General features: G+C 38.5%; 1 protein-coding gene across 3 annotated transcripts in view; it reads right to left on the bottom strand.

Annotated features, from left to right (window-relative positions):
• Positions 1–13,904, bottom strand: part of LOC131068690 (tRNA (guanine(37)-N1)-methyltransferase 1) — a 177,564-nt gene extending 163,660 nt beyond the window's left edge. For all 3 annotated transcript variants that reach the window (XM_058003932.2, XM_058003934.2, XM_059207537.1), the window contains exons 1-2: positions 13,204–13,904; positions 11,522–11,792 (exon numbers count right to left, since the gene is read on the bottom strand). In XM_058003932.2, the coding sequence (XP_057859915.2) occupies positions 11,522–11,792; positions 13,204–13,889 (957 nt within the window). In that variant the 5' untranslated portion in view covers positions 13,890–13,904. The remainder of the gene's footprint in view (positions 1–11,521; positions 11,793–13,203) is intronic.
• Positions 13,905–20,873: the final 6,969 nt, after the last annotated feature.

Raw genomic sequence — 20,873 nt, 5'->3', positions numbered from 1 at the left:
GTGAAGATCATGGAGATCGCTCCTGTCCCTCTCCAAGGGACAAGGGCGATGTTAGGCAAAACACACGATATTCTTTGAAAATCACGTTAAGACAAGGACGCACAAGGTTTTAAATGACATTTGGAAGATGATACAAGGAAAGGATCGTACCAAGATGGAGAATTTCGAGCAAAAACCTTAGGATCGCTCCTGTCCCTCTCCAAGGGACCAGGGCGATAATGGTCATAAGATGCACTTGCTCGCACAAGAAAGAAATTCAAATTCGAAGGACCACCAGATGATTGATTTGGAACGTGGAAATGAAGGAGTTGAACGTTGAAAACGCAAGAATCAAGACCAAGATCATGGATCGCTCTTGTCCCTCTCCAAGGGACCAGAGCGATGAGGTACGTCCCTTTATTTTCATATTTTTGGCGCCAAATTAAACAATTCAAATATCCTTAAATGCTAAATCGATTTAAAAATTGAAAATCCTATTTAAATTGGCATTTAATATGGCGTTAAACATTTATTAATTATTTTGCCTTTATTAGAATCGAAATTTGCAAATTAAAAAAATGCAAGGCATTAATAATTAATTATTTAATTAATAAAAAATCGATTTGAGCGCTCAATTAGGCAAGTCGGCCTTGTCATTTCATTGCAAATCATTTAAAAGATGGTTTTATTTTTATCAAGTCAGCCTAAGGGGGGAAGGATGAACGCGCTATATAAGGGGAGTGGAATTATCATTTTCTACATCATTATTTTACCTTCCTTCATGCGAATTGAGAAGAGGCGAATATAGTGCGAGTTTCATTCATCCAAGGGTGGCGCGCTTAGTTATCAAAAGGTGGTGCGATTTCAAACCAAAGGAGGCGTTAATATCATCAAGTATAGAGTGCGAATTACGTTGAAGACCAAGGGTGGTGCGAATTTGAAGACCACACCAAGCGCGAACTTGAGGATACACCAAGGCGAATTTGCTAAGGACTTGGAGACCACACAAGGCGATAATTGAAGATCACATTCTCTCCAGAGGTGGCGAAGTCAATTTTGAGGAGATCATATTGAAGACTATCTTATACCTCAAATTTTGCCTAGGCGAATTTTGTTTTTGCATTCTAGAGTTAGCTCTCTATCGAGGTATGGCGATTTAATTGTTATTGCTTTATTCATTCATCGTCATATTTCAAATTTTGAAATTTTGAGTTTTTAAATCTCTTAGCTCAATCGTTGTTTTAGGAAATGATAACTCTAGAGACTTATCATGAGGTTTCCTAAAATTTATCTCTCTTATTTACGTTATTTATTGCAAAATCTATTTCTTATAATGAAATGTTGTGTAGGTATGGCGACCCCAAAGGCGGGAGCATCCACCAGTCGCTCGGCTCTCATGAAAGAAGATCAGAAGACCGAAGAAGTGGAGACCAAGATCGTGTCCAAGTGGAGCAACATTGGAGATACCAACTTGGGGAACTTTAGCACGAAGAAGTTCCGGGAGGTCCCTTACATCGGCAAGCCATCACCTGTCGCCCGGAGAATAATAGAGAGTGGCATCATCAAGGCGGCCGGTTTTCCTCCAGCCATTCAGTGCCACGAGTTGATGATCGAGTGTGCCCGTCATTACAATCCACAGTCCAGGACAATTGTGTCCAATGAGGGAAACACTTTGGCGTACCTTTCAGAGGAAGCCATAAGTGAAGCCTTCCATCTTCCAGAGCACAGGGACATGATATACAAGAGCGTTGAAGGAGCCAGATCAGTGTACGATGATGATCCAGATGCTTGCCTAAGCATAATCAACAAGAACTGGCTACTTAAGAGTCGTCCCCGTCTGAGCAAAGTACCGAACACACCACACAGGATTGATTTCCAGGAGGAGTACAGAGATTTGATTACCATGCTCAACAGAGTTACAGGAGCACCTCATGCCTTCTATTTTGAGAAATGGATGTTTTACTTCATCCAGGTGATTGTTCAAGGAAAGGGTACAATACATTGGGCTAGGATAATTAGCCATTGCTTAGACGTACAATTGAGAAGACTCAGGGCTACTAAGTCCTTCCACATGAGTTCATATGTCATCTATGCCTTAATTAGGAGCGTTGAGTACGCAGGACTACCTCACAGAGGAGTGATTGGAAGAGGACCCGGCGAGGTCAGAGTTTGTGAATCCTATACCTACTTGCATCATCCACCAGGGAAAAACTACAAGTTAGTCAATGATACTTTCACGATGAACATCACAAGGACGTTGCAAGGTGGAATTCACAACAGATTATCTCAAGATGCCCAGGAATTCATCAAGAGGTACGGTGCTTGGTTCATTCAGTTTCCCAAGTTCACTTACATTAGAGTGTATGGATGTCCTTTACCTCCATACATGTTGCCGAGATACCCGACAGATAGAATTGTGTTACTTGAAGTAACAAGGCAGTTGGCAGCATATGTGAAGGCATTCAGACACAAACATCAGAATGGAGTTCAAGTACCTATTATTTTGGGTAATTCAGTTGAGGTATGTCCTAATGTCTTAGCCATGGATGACGCAGAGAAGGAGTTAGCCTTGTATCCTTTTTCATCTTTTGCTTGGAGGAATAGTTTTGATCCACATGGACATTTAGAGGAGACGGTCGGTAGAAGATTTAGACATGAGTACCAGATTGAAGATTTTATGATGAATCTCCTAGATGATCTCGAAGTGAAACGAAAAATACATTCTAGATTGCCTTTGGATTTCATCAGGAAATGTAAGATTTACAGAGTAGCCGACCAAGCTCAGGACAACGGTAGGCACATCCAATCTTCATATGATAGAGAAAGCAAGATAATAAGTTTGAATTGGAATGAGCCCGAGGCCGTGGATTTAGATGATTTGATGGCACCAGTCTTGTCTTGTACTCGTAGATGGGTAGACGTTCAGCATCAGAAGTTGAGAGAACAGGGCATAGCCATGTCTTTTACTTTGGAAGAAAAGCCAGCCGAAGGTGGAGCCAGTGTTAGTGAAGGCAATCCTAATCCTAGGAATTCAGGTGAAGGTAACCTTCGATGTGCCAGTGAGGGCAATCTCCATTCGAGAGGTTCGAAGAGAAAGGAAAGATCAGAAAAGAAAGAGCCTTCCAAGAAAAAGCAAGGTGCCAACAAAGATCAAGCACCTGGTACTTCTTCCAGACCAGAAGATAGAACAGTTCGAGTGGAAGAGTCCATGGAATCGATGGTACAGAATGATAGACAGGAGGAAGGACAGGCACAGCATGTTTCATCCGATGGATCTCTCCAAGACTATGATTTAGAAGATGATAATGAAGTAACATCTCCTCCCAGACAAGAAGAAATGGTACATAAAGAAATTCAAGTTCAAGAGACAAGATCGAATATCCCAGATTGGTTGAAGGAAAGATTGACTAAGGTGATCGTAATAGAGGACGAGGACAGTGCAATTGATTTAGAGAGCCTCATGGGACGTTCACATATGACAACAGAGAAAAAGAAGGCTACAAAGATGTCCAAGATGATTCGAGATGAGACTGGATCTAGAAAACTGCAGATAGCTACACCGGCAGCAGACAAATATGAGGGTGAGATCCTAGCAGAAGACTATCATATACAAACTATTGAGTTAGGCCCATCCACAGCAGAGCAGACTTTAGATGATGCCACTGACACATTTGAGGCATTGAAGGACAAGTTTAGAGAAGAAGTAGAAAAGAATAGAAAGCTTGAGAAAGAGGTCGGTGCATGGAGGACATATTTCAGTCACATCAATGAACCTTTGGGACGTCAGGATCCAGTTAGATCACCATTGCAGGCATTGCCCCTTCAATCAATCAATGAAGCAGAAAGATTCAGGAACCTGGTCCAGCGTACATGTAGTTGGATGGATAGATCTCACACGGTGGCCATTGAGTTTGTTACAAGGATGTCGAAGATCACCCATCAGGCTATCCAAGTTCTTGAGATTATTCACAGATTGATGGCAACAGTAGCTGCATTTGCCCATACCAAGGACGTTGTCATCCCTGTCTTGAAAGTTATAAGACACACATCCAGAAGAATTTTAGCACAAGAGAGGATCTTAGAAGGTGATTCTCACAGTTTGTTTCAGTGGTCAACCTTGCTCCATATAAAGAGTGTTCTCTTCGAGGACATCAGTGTTAGATGTGGTCAAGTTGAGGAGGTGATCAATCCGATCCAGGACAGAGTATTTGAGGTACTTCGTACCATTCTTGGCAGAAGGATCGAGGTCGAGACAGATGTGGATTTACAAGAATTTGAGGATAGAATCCAAATCATCTTTCGCAAGGACGCAGATGTTACAGATGAGCAGTATGATCAGATGTATGCCACCATGCTCCTGATTGATAAAACAAAGGAACTTGAACCTACTTGGGACACAGCTCTTCTAGATGCATTTGATCAGGTTATCCACTTAGAAGAGAGTATCAAGAATCTTCCCGAGATTCCAATCACAGAAATCGAAGGAATCGTGACAAAATTCATTGCATATGCTAAGAAAGAGAATTGGAAAGGGAATAAGATTCTAGATGAAAGGTTGTTACAGATGACATGACATCTTATTTCTCATTGGTTGATACCTCCTAGATTTTTGTGCCAAATTTAATATTTGGCTATGTATTTAATATTGTTCAGTAAAAAGGAGGTCATTTGTAACAAACCCTAATTAGGGTTTAGGTGTCATGATCTTGTCCATTGATTTATTTTCAATCTGGACCTTTCATTGTAACTGGGGATGCTATTTATACCCCCATTTTTCATTTCATTTGAGAATAGAAAAATAGTGAATAAGTGTGAGAGATAATAGTTGATGTAATAGAGAGATTAGAGTTAGAAGCAATTTTTATTTTGTAGCAAGATTGAGTCTTGAAGAGAGAAATTCAAGCAATTGTTGTATATGATGACTTGGAAATCAATAAAATATTGAAGTTATGGTGTTTTGTTGCAAATTTCATAAGTTATCTTCATGGTTGTTGGATGTACTTGAATCACGCTCAATCGAAGTAGTTGTTAATTTGAAAGACTAAGTGTGAGATTTGATATTTGGTAGGATTCGCTATCCAAACCACTAGCTTCTTGCTGATTGTAGGAACGCCTTGCGTGGTCGACTGGAAAACATTTTTGAGTCCTTAACCTTCAAGCATTTTCGCATCTAGGATATGTACCTTCATAGTAGTGTCCTTGGTCTTTGATGCATTGAACACCATTTTTACCTTAGAAGATCGCACTACTTTCAATTGAGTTGTTATCTTATGGCAAAATTGAAGTTGGTTGAGTCTTGCCAAATCTCATTCATGCTAAGTCGTTCATAGGGTTAGGCTAGATAAGACTTACTTAAACCCTGTCCTTTTTCTATTTTTTTGAAAGTTCCTTTTAGATTAGTAAAATCTTCGAACCTTTGAATCCGTAAGACGCCTTGGAGGAAACAGCAAATCACATCATACCACTAAAAAGCTTGTCCACACGTGGAGATCCCACTAAAAGAACCTTGGAGTCCATCTAACTGATCCTTTTTGCAGATCTTCAGCAGTTAGAGACTATTTTCTCAAGAGAGGATAAGATGCCTGTCGGTATTTTATTCTGTGTATGATTGTGTACAAAATACACGTCAACAGGTCCATTTTTCATGAGTCATGAATTGTTATGTTATCGAAAAGTCAAAGTATCATGTATTACTTTCTTCTATAATAGGGTCTATTTTTCAAGTCAAATAATTGTTGCTTAAGTGTTTTAATAATTATTCATAGTTTAAGATTGTATGGTGTACATCAGAGTCTATGTGGGTAAATTTGTAAAATTGTCAAAAAGTTATAATTGTTTCAATTATATTTGGAGTGCATTATCGGTGGTATCTGACACTCCTTGTCAAATGTTACATCATGGGAGGATATATTCTTTCCTCACAACTGATGAAATGAACCTAAAAGTCAAATTTGCTGATTAAGTAGCAAACCAATTGGAGGCAGGAGGCAACAAAGGTTGGAGGTTAATCAGCGACCTCTCATCAGTCACCAACAACGAGGCCATGCATCAGACATAGTGACATTTTTTCAGTTGTGTATTTGCTTCCAGTTGCAAATGGTGTGATGTGTGGTTCAGATTTTTGGTTTTCTACTTTACGTAGTGTGTTGGATGTTGGAAGGGTAATTGTATAAGAAAGCAGCTAACGTCTGTGATCCTCTGACTACGGAGATCCTCTGACTGCCATACTTCGTCAAAAGATGATCGACTACTGAATACATTCACTGGCAATTATGATCATGTGCAGCAAGACCCAGATATCAAGATCCAGACATTAGTATGCAGTTTTATGTGATTTGTTTTCTTTTCAGTGCTCCTGTGTGGTGTGAATAAGTGGAAATTTCAAATTGAGGGGGGGACATAACATCAATGTTCCATTTCCATTTCAAGCTAAATCGGCTAACGTCAAGGGCAAATTCCAGTGGCAGTGGCAGTTTCCTATGCTGTTCGAGATCAGGTGGCAGCGTTCGACAATAGTGACTGCAATTGAGAACATTTGGTTCTCATAGATGTAATGTGAAATTATTCCCGGTTATATTTTTTGTGAGTTGCATTTCCTATATTTTCCCCTAATGTTGGAGAAATATAAGCACCGATGTAAGTCAGTTCATGGATCTTAAAAGGGTTTGTGGGAGGATCCAGAAAACCACTCGAGGTGGACAGATGGTGGAGGTTCCTATTCACATCAAGGTTTGTGGTAAGCCTATTTAAAACCATGGGAGGAGAGAGCCTTTCTTTGGATCAAAGGTCATGAGTGAGTTGGACATGCCACAGGGGTGTGCATACTACAAATGTAGGGTGTGAGTTCTTACCATGTAAACATTAAGGGGGGGAATATTAGGAATATTAATGTTTACATTATATTTGAGGTATGTAAATGTGGAAAGGTAGTTACTATTGTAATAGTGATGTTGCTAATAAACAACTCACTAATATAGGTTAGTCATATATATTGTTGAAATAACAATATATCACAATAGTTAGCGGTTAATGTGTTATACCCGTGAATGATATTCCGGGATATTTGTTATAACACCTCCCTAAATAGGAGGTTGTTTGGCTATGTAAGTGGCTATATATTAGCCATGTACTGAGTGTTGAAAAATATAGAGCATGCATTATCTTGTATTAAATTATCTGCAGCTCCATCTGCCTATATTTCTTTTAGAACAAACTAGCTGTCGAATCAAATTCTAGAACGACCAACTCAACAACTTTCCTCTTTTTCAATAGACGTTCTAACCAATCTGATGGAGGGCCCTATGAGGATTTTGAGATTTTAGTGGTTGATGGATAAGATATCAGAGGCCGAGGAGGAATAGGTGGTTCAAGGATATCCTCTAGAGGAATATTTACATATATTGATGGTGAAAGCTATGTGGTAAGAGAAGAATGAGGTATCTCGTGTTTAGGAGATATGACGAGGATAGAGGGAGATATAGTTGGAACTTGCTCATCACCCTTGGGATCATCCTTAGATTATATTGAATCCTTTGCTTCAACTTCTTCTCGAATGGGCTCCAATGACCTTTCCTTTGTCTTAGATCTCTTCTTATTTATCTTGGTATCTTCTCCACACATGCCTTTGAAGCTATTCCTCTTTAAGGGATCTTAAACATCACCAGTACTTTGACTATTCTACTATGAACTAAGACTTGTGTTAGGATTAAGGTGCCATCTACCTTGTAAATCCTATGATATGGTTCCAACATCCTTGGAAAATATTCTAAGGCAATTAGGATGTATTGGGAAAATAATTTGTAATATTTAATTCTCACCATTATTTGTAATACATTCATAAGGTGTGATGGGTTCCACTGGTAGTGGTAAAAGTGGGTTGTGAACACAATTATTTAATGTTGTTTTCCCCACTTATGGACGTCTAGAATAAGATATTTCATGACTTAAGTGGAAAAATAATGACCTTTGGGCTTCTCCAAGTGGGAGCATGGAAGAGGCAACAAGTGTCTCTTGGTGTTCCGTCATTTATTGTAATGTTTTTCTTGCAAGAATGGGCGCCTAAGTTGGAGGGAAAGTATTGGAACCAAAACCGATGTCTTTTTGAGTTTGGTGGAGGCATTCGTGGAGGCATTCCAAGGGTTGTGGTCATGAGGAATGAAGGGGCTTCTTTGGGAATCTTTATTTATGGTTTTGGGGCTCTTGCCATTCTATAAGTTCAACCTTTAGGGTGTAGAATAGCGTGTAAACAATTGAATGTAGGTTTCTTTGTAGAAACAAAGGACATGTGGGAGGCATAAGGAGGTTGTTCACATGTGCATAGGTGTTGTTATGATGGAGACAGAGGAGAATGGAAGTGATTGTATTGTAAGTCCATTTATTGTTGATAATGCAAGCTTCTCCTCTCTTCTTGGTGGAGTTTTTTCCTACAAGGGTTTCTCCACGTAAATCATGTGTTATGTGTTGATCTTATGTTGTTGATTTATAAGTTCACATAAGATAGGTTTATTAAGCATGATATACAGGCAAATTTTTGGCATCATAGAGAAGAAGGATCTAATCTTGTTTTTCCACAATTAAGGCAACTTATATTTCAGATTTGCATATGAGTTTTAGATTTTCATGTTGCAGAAATCCAACCCTTGTATCTTATCCTTTGATTAGTTTATTGGATAGAGAATGATCTTCACAATCTTTGGTATTGAACCTGTTTATTTCCCAGCAAATCGAGGTGGAAACTTGAGAAGAAGTCGAAGTACCTTTTCTACTCTCACTTTTCCTCCTTGAGGAATCTCCTTTGTCTGACGCCTTAATGGTTATTGTCTCAATCATGCTCCTTACCCCATATTTTTTACCTTTTAAGCACATAAGTGGTCCTTTCACCCAATTCTTTCACTTACTGATTTGCCCAATTAATGGAGGATGAAGGCTGCACTTGAATCTTTTCAAAGTAGACAGGATCTATCAAATTTGACCCATCATCATTGATCCCACTTACATTCCTACCAAATCTAAATTCTTTGATCTGCCTGAGGGTAAGGCTCATTCAATCTCTTTTACACACCTCATAATCATCTTCGCAATCTTCCCAGAAGTCTTCAATTTTCAGAAAGTGATAGTATCCTGGACCAAGATTTAGGTTATTTCTAACATAGTTCTTGTTGTCAAAAGGGAATCCCATGGTGTAAGAATATAGACTGATCTTCACTAGCGATCGTTCAATATTTTAAGCATTGGAAGAAGATTTACAGCTATAGTGATTGAGGCCAATGGGAAAAGGGATTCCATTCTTCTTTCTCTTTCTGCACCTCTTATTAACTAAACCATATTGCTTGCAGACTTCTATTAAAATGAGTTTGTTGTCCACATATCTCGGTAACTTAGAGGGGTATACATCAAAACTTCCTACCCTCACATATGTAAACTTCGAGAATTAGCTAGAAAAACTTCCATATTGCTTGACCAGAGTTGTTGCTTTTGGAGATATCCTGAGCGCCATGTTTCCTTGGAGTTCTATTACTGCTAGCATCGTGAAAGCATCATTCACTCTTCGAAAGTGTATGTACCTTTCATCCAGCTGCAATTGTTGATAGTAATCATAGATTTGCATTGTATTGTCGTATAGTCCTCTAGTATTGAGACCTGGACACGTCCTAATGTTGCAATTGCATAGAAAAGATATAAAGGCATATGGAAATACTAATTCGACTCAGACTTAGTCAGCTGTATGTACAAGTTGTCACTCATAATGCTACCCCAATCAACGAATTGGTCCCCTGCACATATGATGATGATGAAAAGATACATCTGGTGAAGAAGAAGGGTTGTATTGGTGACATTATCAATAAATAGACCTGTGAAGGGCTTTCAGAAGCTAAGACCTGCCTCCTAGAGGCACTGATTACCATTTTCTTGCTATAGTATTTAAGCATTGGCTTTTATTTGCATTGAAATGTCAATGAGCAAACTCCCTATCTATGCAAGTGAACCAATCTCTGATGGGCAGTCTGAAAATAATGCAGATGGAGACACCTTCCAACTTGGCTATCAATTTGTCATCAATTGTTTTGACCTCTCTAATTTCGAGATTGTATCCCTTCATGCACTCTAATACTAAGTCAGGGCACTGAACTGCTACTGAAAATTCGGCGGCATGCGCCAACCCACTGTCAAAAGCTTCATGCTAAAGCTGACCTCTTGCCTTCTTCCATAGTCCTCTAGAATTCTTGCAAACTGATGTGACTCAACTCGGTGTCCGAGATTTCTGGGAGTGTACTTTTAAGCACAAAAAGAAATTAGCCCTGGTACTTGTACTTCATAATGTGAGTTGTTAAGGTAAATCAGCTAAAAGCTTCCAATCCACAATCTTGCAACAAAATTATTTTGTAATTGACTGCAAAACTTCACATGTACATGAAGATTCCTCTTGAAGCACAAAGTTAACCAAAGTGATAGGAATGTTATACAAAAAAATTCACAAGCATTGGATATTAGCCCTGGTACTTGTACTTCATAATGTGGGTTGTTAAGGGAAATCAGCTAAAAGCAAAATTATTTTTCATAAGCAATTTAAGTATATTTTAAGTTGTGGAGTTTTTGCTGAGTCACTAAGTCGGAGTCAAAATTATGTCTGTCTACCTTTTGCCAAGTCCAAGTTTTTAAACTATGACTATGAGTATTGGATGGATATTGGATCAATCAAATGTTATTGAATACACAGCACCATGTATATACTTTTTTTAAGTTTTGTCTTCTTTTAGCTACTTTTCGTTATTTTAATTTTATAATTTTTTATTTTTTTTCATTTTAAATTGTTAAATATTATACAACAGCCATACCTTTCATGCCCAAATCCAGAAATAATTTTGTTGTTACCACATTCGCCAACCCCCTAAACTTGAAAAAAGTGGCTAAAATAGAAAAAAGCTCGGTATTAATATTTTCAAATTCCATCTTGTTTATCCCAGACTGCAAAGGCATTCTTAATTTCTGGGTAATGGGTTGAGTTTGTCAGGGCAAAAAACAAAAAAGAGCACACTCAGGTAGATAAATGGTGAGGAAACTATAGATCTCATCCACATATTGGGGTAGATTATATTTTATTCTATCTATAGTTTACTAAGTGAATATAAGGCATAAGCCTATAGCTAAAACAGATTTTGTACAACCGTTTGCTGTTTGGATTGTCACATGCAAGCATCCATAAGTTCACGCATACAAACAGAAACACAAGCATCGATCCATACACGCACGCAAACAGAAACACAAGCATAGATCCACACGCACAGACATGCACGTGCATATACAGTTACATACATTCAAACATGCAGGGTTTTAAGCTATGATTTCCTAAGCTTGAGTGGTTCCTTCAGAAGAGGTGCTATTTGTTTATTGTAATATAAATTTTGATTTCTGTTAAGACAGAACACAGGAGCTTGTCCTATCAAGCTCACTTCCTTATCCATAAAACAAAACAAGAGATCAACACTGCATCAACATCATCATAACTCACAAGTCATATAATAATGATGCAGGATTTTAGAACCTGCACAGCTTGTGGAATCTCTGAAATGGGTTTCTTTGCATGGCGTTCATCCAAAAGTAATAATCTCGTTGGCCCTCTCCATTCCTTAATCTTGTAATCTTTCCCCAGCAGGCCACTCAGATCTTCGTCGTCATCACCAATATCCTCCTCTATAACTTCAACAACTGCAAGTTTGTTCTTGTTATTGTGAATCCTCCTTGTCTTATTGTTTGAGCCCTGTTCCTCTTTCTTCTTTTCCTTCTTCTTGGGCCGTGAAATTTGGGAGAGCTTCCTGTAGAGAAAATGTTGAAGGATTAGCAAAGTTTAGAAACAACGGAAATCTTTCGAAACATTCAATTTACCAATTTTTTATACTTTAAAAAGTCCTCAAGCACCATCCAATGCTTGTCATTTAATAATAAGTGGGGGCACTCGTATAAGCATGACCTAGGTTCAACCCCTCCCACTGCAATAAGGTGAACCATATCCTTGTGGAATAGTGGCGATCGTGTAGCGTAGCGAATGTAAAAGTACATGTGAGTTTAACAAAGCTTTATGAAGCACAAAAACTAAAAGTGTAAACCCCAATTTTCCCAGATTTAACAAGGTACATTTAAAGGGCCCTAGGTTTAATTATAGAGATGTGGTCTCAATTTTCAAGTTTAGCGAGGTTCAATGCAGTAAATTTCAAGGTGGCCAAGGTTTAAATCTTTAAAAAGAATGGTACAAGCTTACCTTAATACCAAAGCAGTCCAAGCTTGCATGACTTGAGAATAAATTTCTAGCTTACCCAACAACACTTTAAATGCGGCCTATAATCTTGCTCAAGATTTAGAAAGCAATGTTGTAAGAACAATCCACACTACAAACCTTCAATGGTCCAGAATGCCAATGATAGAGGACCTCGAACATGCTAATTGGGAGATTCACAGTTATAATACTAACTAGTCCATGAAAAAAAATTAAAAAGACTGAAAGTGTTTTTAATTTTTATGCAGAAAGAAAGAAAAGAATTCTGTAAAAATAGGTAAATTTTTATTTCTCAGTTGCCATTAAATTTTAGTTTAATGGATAAGACTAAGCTCGAGTAGTACAAGTCTCGAGCTCCTATTGCCGAGCTCCTGATTACATAAATTGAAGATAAATTTATTAGCTAAAACCTTGTACAGACTTATTAGATTTGTCTGGATTCTAATCTCAGCGACTAGAAGAGCAAAAATTCACCATTCCTAAGCAAGAATTCCATACAGCTTGAATATAATCTTGTCGAATTAGGAAACTCTCCAACAGCAGATGCAGTGGGCCAGCAGGCAGCGGGCCAGCATCCCTCGTGGGGGATTCGCAACATGGTTTAACGGCTTCGTGGATTCTATAAGTGTAGTTTGACAGGTCGGTTAATCTTTTGGTGCAACAGCAACCCTAACTTGTAACAAGTGATATCAGAACTTGGTCACAAGTTCTAATCACGATGACCAAGTTCTAATCACGACCCGCCATTGACACTGGACCTGGTTTAACAGTTTCTTATAGATTCCACCCTGGGCACACTAAAATGACCGTTGTACCAAGAAACGTGATAAAATGTTCAAATTATGTTATGTAAGGCACCCAGAGGAATAAATGCTAATGTAAATACCAAAACAAAAGAAACAAAAAGAAAAAAAGAAAATAAGTGGCAAAATATCAGCTAAAATTCCCGGTACCTGAAATGAATATAACCTCTGCTATTAAACTTTCGCGCAATTCGTGCTCTCCGCAGAAGGTCGGGATCGCCAGCATTTTCACCTTCATTTTCTTCAGCAACTGCTAAAATCCCTTCATCTTTAGCACTAAAAAGCTCTTCCAAATGCGGTTCTATGTCATCGCCCGGAACCCTAGCGATGTTCTGAATTCGAGGCCAGTTCAATAAATGACCCTTTAATCTGTTCTGAAGTACGTGGCATTCCTCTGCAGAGACTCTCAGTGCCGCCACATTGAACACCCTTGCAAATGACTGCTTGTCTAAATAATCAGTTGTATTATTATTGTCTGTAGCCCCATTTTCGTATAGTTTATGGCCTTTGGCAATGGAAGGGCCATAGTCACTAATGGTGACACCGCAATTAAAAGTTAAGGAATGAATGTCGTCAGCTCTTTTAATGGAGTCAGCTCTTTTAATGGAGCTCAGTCTTAGTTTTCTGTTGTCGAGCTTGCACTTGAGCGATGTAATGTATATCCCAGAGATTGAATGGGAATTATCGAGAAGAAACAACGCTGTGCATGCCTGTGGATAACGAAGTTGTAATATAAACATGATGTAAAAAAAAGTATTGCATTCACCTTCTCCTCGCGCTGCATCCAGATAAACTCGTTTATTCCAGGCACGGTTAACGGCATTGTATACTTTCATATTTTTCTTTGAATTTTTTTTATTTTTTTTAAGTTTTGTCGTCTGCCTGATTTGATAATTGAAACTGTATTTAGAATCAAGGTTAGCGGTAATAGGATTATATAGGTAGAATGTTGTTAAAATGATATTAGAAGATATTATATTGTCATAATAAATGTGAGTTATTAATTATAAAAAATTTGAGTTCTATATTTTATTTTATTTTTTTGGAGAAATGTGAGATGAGATTAGATGGTGTCAAAGTGTTTCAATTATTTTTTTAAAACATATAGTCATTATTAGCTTTTTGAGGTGGTGACAATGATCAATTAGCATTTTAGAAATATTGCAACAATATTTAGGTGCTTAACCATAATACTAACCTTAATTTTCTCCTCTCGTCCTGTAACTTTTGAATTTTGTGCACATGGAACCTACTTCAGGGGGGACCCTGTCCCTCCTCCTCCTACTCCTCCTGTCAATCCCAACGACACTTTTGTGTCGTGTTTTGAGGGTCCTAGTATGGAAGCTTTTGTGATACTTGTTGGGGACTTGATGGATTCTCTAATCGTCCCTACGATGTCTAAAAAGCTAGGACTTGAAAGTGCCACCCAACTTGATGGTTAGCCCAAGAGCGACAATGATGACATTCCTGCAATGATTGAGAATCTGGAGCATGCACCTCCAAAGGGAATCCTGAAACCCAAGGGGTGGAAAAATGTGCTCATGGGTGATTCTAAGTAGTATAATATCCCTGATATAACCCTGGGCTATCTACAAACAAAGGATGGAACATCTATTGTGTTGCCTGACTTCGAAGTGGACCTCATCATCTCAACCATGAACTTCACTCTGGTGGGCAATTTTTTCTCCTTTTGTCCATCCATTGATATGGTTCGCAATTGGGTAATTGCTAAATGAAAGCTTAAAGGGAGTGTGACCGCCAATGCTATGTTAGGTGGTCTATTTCTTTTTAACTTTACAACTGAAGAGGATCACATTACAGTTCTTACTTTGGGGCCATGGTCCTATGGTAAACACCTTTTGTCAATCTATAGATGAAAGCCAAGATTTAACCCTGTTGCGGACCTGAATATAACAGTGCTAGTGTGGATGCGTCTCCCAGGTCTCCTGCTTGAATTTTGGGGTGAACACATCTTCAAATGGATTGTCAACACCTTTGGACACTTTGTGGCTATTGATGGGGTGAAAAAAGCTAAGCCCAGGTTAGTATTTGCACACTTTTGTGTGAATGTGGATATTAACAAAACTCTCCCTAACTTCATTTCCTTGTAATCTAAGTTAGGAAGTTGGTCCCAAGCTATAGTTTATGAAAATGTTATGCTATTCTACCAAAATTGTTCTAAGTTTGGACATTTGATCTCTAAATGTAAAGTTCCCACCTAAAAAGCCCCAAAAACTAAAAGAAAAATGTGTTTCTAAGGGGGAAGCTACTCAAGATGTCATGGTTTCTCCTCGAGGGGAGTCCCCGAGGGGAGGAGACTGTTAGTAAATCTCAAGGGGAGGAAATAGGTAATGACTATCCTTTCATAGAGGGGATTCTTAAAATCATGAAGACCCCAACCAAAGCTATCAAACCCCTGAAGGGTGGTACTATGTGTAATCATGTTAGCGAGGTTCTCCTTGAAGAGGGAGAAATCCCAGCTCCTTCCAGTCCTAGTATTCAAGGAAGTTGTGTCCTCTCACCAAAGCCTCTAGCACACAACCAAGTTCTTTCTCGAAAGCTTTTGTTTTCTTCCCTGGTCAAAAAGACATGTTTTTGTTGAAAGTATGTGTTGATGTGTTGTTGTGGTTGTCACTGATGTCAAACTTGTTGTTTCGGATTGGTTCAGAATGTCTATGCTTTGAAATGTTTGTGGTGCAAAGTTATCTTGATGTGTTAATGTTGCAATTGTTATATTGGTTGTTTCAGAAGTGTTTGGGTTCGGAATTTGTTGTTGGCGTTGAGTGTTGTTATTATCTTCATTGGGTACAGTTTCAGTATCATGAATATGATGGTTCTATGGTCCAGAAACATCTTCGTGGTCTCTGGGTGTTGTGGCATTAATCATTGTTGGTTGTGAGATTCTATGTTTGACCTATCCTTAGGTCCATATATGATTTGTAGAAGTGTGTTTGATATGTTATGAGTCTCACCATAGTGTGTGGAGATCTGGATTTGAGTTTTTGCATTGAAGAGTATGTTCTTGACCATTAATTCCTTATATGGATGTGTAGTGTGTGGATATGTTGTTGGCTATGTTCTGGTGATTGCAAATCAGTGAATTGATCTTTGGAAGATGTGTTTTGGTCCCCTCTTTCTCCTAGAGTGGATCAATGTGTGTGTTTTTGGTTCAAAAAGTGTATCTTGATTCAGGCTGACTTGGTTTAAGCTTTGATTATCTATCTTGTATATAAGGATGTGTATAATTGAGTTGTGTAGAGGTGTAGAAGAGTGAAGAGAGGCAAGGAAGGAATATGTGGTGAATACAGAAGTGGGGATAATCAGTGAGATTTGGTAAAGAGAAAAATAAGAGTTGTGTTAGAATGATATCTAAGTTGTGTTGAGAATGTGACAAAGATTTGAGACAAAGTGAACTGGCAGAACTTGTGATTAGAGTTGTGTGTATTAATATTGGTCACTTGATGCAAAGTTCAAGGACAACATCATGATCAGGAGATCCTTCTTTTCATATCATTTTTTGTATCTTACCCTAAGTGTAGTTAGCTTCAGATTTTGCAAGTCCTCTTTTGCATTTTGCCCCATGAGCAATTAGCCTTGGTGTGCAATTTCAGAGAAATTAGCTTTCTTCTTCATAATTTGATATACATAGTGGATATATTTTGTGGGCAGGTGCTCGCTGTGGTTTTTCCTTGTTTGGGTTTTTCATGTATAAATATTGGTGTACATGTGTTGGATGTGTGTTGAAGTTTAATTGTTTATGTGTTGCATTTAATTTATTTTTGGACTGATTCCCCCCCTCTCAGTCCTGCCTTGGGTTCAACAGTTTTTCAATAGGTGCCTCTTCTAACATAAAATCTGAGAGCAAATATATCAAGCAAGATCAATGGAGATAGGAAGAATGGAGATTCAAACCCTATTGGACATGTGATGGTATAATCTTTGTGATTTTATTTGATTTGCATTGTCTTAGGTAATCTTCATATGTTATGGTGGATCTTTGTTGTTGTTAGGCTAGGGTTTTGTGGTTGAATTCATTATAGCCTTTCAATATTGTTGTTTCCACTTTCACCATATACAAGAATTATTAACAGGAGTCGGAAAGGGTTTGTCCTAGGTAGACAAATCCTTGATGCTACAATTTCAACATATGAAATTATTCATTGAATGGATAGATGTTGCCTTCCTAGGATAGTCCTTAAGTTTGACATATTCAAAGCTTATGACAGGGTGAGATGGTATTTTCTTTTCAAATTCCTAAGAAATACGGGGTTCCAAGACAATCTAATAGGTCTAATCAAGGAATGTATTACCACTATGAATTTCTCTATCTTATTCAATGGAGCCCCCATGGGCTTCTTTGATGCTGAAAAAGGGCTAAGGCAAAGGGACCCTCTCTCCCCTTACCTTTTCATAATGGTGGTTGAATTTTTTGGTAGGAACTTCCTGAATATGGTGGGAAATGGTACTTTACAATGTGTTAAGGCAACATCTACTATCCCACCCTATGGTAACAATTTGTGGATGATACCATCTTGCTTGGTGTAGCCTCGATTGTTGAGGCCAAAAGGTGGAAAATATTTTTGAACCAATATGCCAAAGTCTCTGGACAACACATAAATTATGAGAAGAGAAACATATGCTTCTTTCACATAGGGCATGGTCTTCAAAGAAAAATCAGATATATTTCAGGATGTCAAAGTGCAACCTTCTTGGGGGTTTACTTGGGCCTACCCCTAACAGTCAAGAAGCTAACCCATTCATAGAATTATATATTGGAAAGACTTCAATGGAAGTTGGCATGGTGGAAAGATAAGCTATTAAATAGAGCAGGCAAATTACAACTCATGGTTTCCTCCCTACCGAGGATCCCTATCTACTTTCTTTCCCTCTTTAAAATCCCAACATCTATAACTTAAAAACTTGAGAGAATCCAAAAAAAATTCTTGCGAACAAGGACTGAGGAGAAGAAAAGAATGACTCTTGTCAACTTAGACATGGTGTGTTCCCCTTAGAAGTTTGGAGGACTAGATTTAACGAGAATCAAGCCCTTCAATAAGACCCTTTTATCCAATATGGGATGGAATAATTCACTACATAAAATTGAATGGAGTAATTTCGTGAGTGATAAGTACCTCAACTTTGAAAAAATTTATAGTCTTTTCCATGTCAGGGCTAACTAATGGCTCTCGAATTTGGAATAATATAATCAAAAGTAGAAGTTTAATGATCTCAATAGATTTAAAGTGGTAAATTGGTGATGAGCTGACCATTTGCTTCTATTAGTACAGATGGTTGGGGGATATATCTGTTGAAATGTGGCAACTGATCAGCAAAGTACTATACACTCAGCACGTATCCTCGCCGGGGTCTGGGGCCGGGTTGGGCCTCAGGCAGGGGTTCGGGGGCAGCAGCCCTCGAGAAATTTTTTTTTGCCGTTTTTCGTTGATGAAAACTGACATTGTAATAAAACCCTAAAAAGACCGACTTTGTTTGTTGCCCTAAAAATGCATGTTATAAGCGGCTGGGATGCTTAAGGCATTGTAAGGTTGATGTACTATTTTTGCTAGATAATAAGAAAGATTGGACGGCTGTGTATGGTGGACGTAACCCATTCTGGGTGAACCACGTTAAATCTCTATGTGTATCTGTGTCCTGTTTTATTTCTTTATCTTTTGTATTTAAATCTGCATATAATTGTTAGTTCATATTTGCTTCAGATCTACTTGAAACCCTAACAATATCCATGGTTGTTTGTCCCAATTTCAAATACATCAAGGGAGGGGCTCAAACCCATTTTTGATCCAAGTTTATAGACTATATTTCACCACACAAAACATGTAGAGACATAGCGTAGTGTTGTCAAAATCAACCACATTTACTTCAGTTGACTTCCATGCTACAACAACTCTAACAACAAATTAGATTTCCACTTTTCACAAGGGATGACAAGTTTTTATGGACCAAAAACCCCAAAGGCAACTTCTTAGTCAAATTGGCTTACAATTTGTTGATAAAGGAGGGTACCCATACGGGACTTTGGAGGAAATCCTAGAACCCTCAATTCCTCCCAAAAATCAACTTCTTTTGGTGGGCAGTGATGCATAATAAGATCCTCACTCAACATAATCTTACTAAATAGGATTTCAACTCTCTAACAAATGTATCCTTTGTAAGCAAGAGGAAGAATTTATCCCACATATCCTTTTACTTTGTCATTTTGCTCATGATCTGTGGGGTCAAGTTTTACAAAAGCTAGATGTGTGTTAGTCTATGAATATGCCCCCCCCAGTCCTTGCTTTGGAGTGAGCGAGTCCATCTCAACACCTTTGGTTAGGGAACTATGGAGACAAATCCCACCACACCTATGCTAGAGTATCTAGAAGGAAATGAATAATATGATATTTAGAGAGGAGGAAAGTTGTTGAAGAGATGTTTATAAGCTTTTCCAAACTCTTGAAAGACAACAGACATGTTTGTACATGGTTCTACCCCTCTTACTCCCCTTGCCTTTTGATGATGAAATTGCCAAGAATTGGAACATGTCCAATTCATATGCTAGAGTTGACAACTCAAAAAGGATAGAGAGGATGAATACGTGATGGCACCCTCCTCTATCTAGGTAACACAAGTTGAATTTTGATGAGGCGGCTCAAAAGGGTTTGGTTGCTATTGGAGGAGAAATTTGATCTAGTACAAGTGCCTTGCTAACAACTTACATGGGTAACTTGGATGAGGTTATTAGCAATCAGGTAGAGGGTATGACACTTCTCTATGGGTTAAAGATTACTCTCTCAATTGACATCCAAATTATAGATATTCAAGGTGATTCAAAGCTCATTGTGGATACTATCAAAGGCAATAACATGGTAGGATGGACTATTGATGGTACTATAAGTGATATTTGTAAACTACTCCTGTGATTCGATACATTTGGAATAAGACGAACATTCAAGGAAGGAAATAGAGTAGCGAACGTCATGGTTGCTTTGGGCCTAAGGATTGGAAACCTCAGATGCTAGAGATTAAGGGAGTGCCTAATCACCAATCTTCAAAGAGTCCTTATAGAGGAGAGTAGATCCACTCAGCATGGAGAATGATATAAACCTAGGGGGTTTGGCTTCTCAAAGACATTCTCTGCTTGTTGTTTCTGGAACAAAGGATAGGAAATAATGACAAAATAATTATGTTATTTAAGAGGGGGATGGATTTGAGTTGCTTGATGACTAGACATGACAGTGAGGCTCCTTATGGGGCTGGCAGACAGGTGATGGGCGTGGAGCTGAGGTGGATGAATAACCTGGGGTATACTAGGTCCAAGTAGAAGAAAGGGTGGGGCCCTCTTAGTAGAAAGAAAGATAGTGAGAGGTTGATGGTTGTTGGGATGACATGGATGCCCTATTCATGGCCTAGATGGAAGATAAGGTGGCACCTCGGGTATAATAAGCTAATTATCAGGGCATGATGACTACTAAGATCATGTGGACACCTAGCCCATGGTACAATAGGCCAAGTAAGATGAAAGGGTGGGGTCTCCTTTAAAGTGAAGGGGTTGTGATGAGAGGTGGTTGTTCCATGCATGGTTTTCTCATGTGACCACGCCAAAGGGCCACTTTATGAGGTCGATAAGTTATCCTTTTTCATGCAGTCATGCCATTGAAATGATTATTAAGAGCAAAAATTATTATTTTTAATGATTGTTTTAAGTGTTGCTATTTTCCATGCTTGGGAATCCTAGCATAATATGTCACTTGGTACTAGTGGAAAGTGTTGGCACACTTGTCATTTATTGAGAGTGTTGAACAATTATAATATCACCATTG

The sequence above is a fragment of the Cryptomeria japonica genome, chromosome 6 (genome assembly GCF_030272615.1).
Source record: "Cryptomeria japonica chromosome 6, Sugi_1.0, whole genome shotgun sequence".
Classification (NCBI taxonomy): Eukaryota; Viridiplantae; Streptophyta; class Pinopsida; order Cupressales; family Cupressaceae; genus Cryptomeria; species Cryptomeria japonica.
Note: the sequence above shows the minus strand (reverse complement) of the source record. Positions and strands in the feature narration are given on the sequence as shown.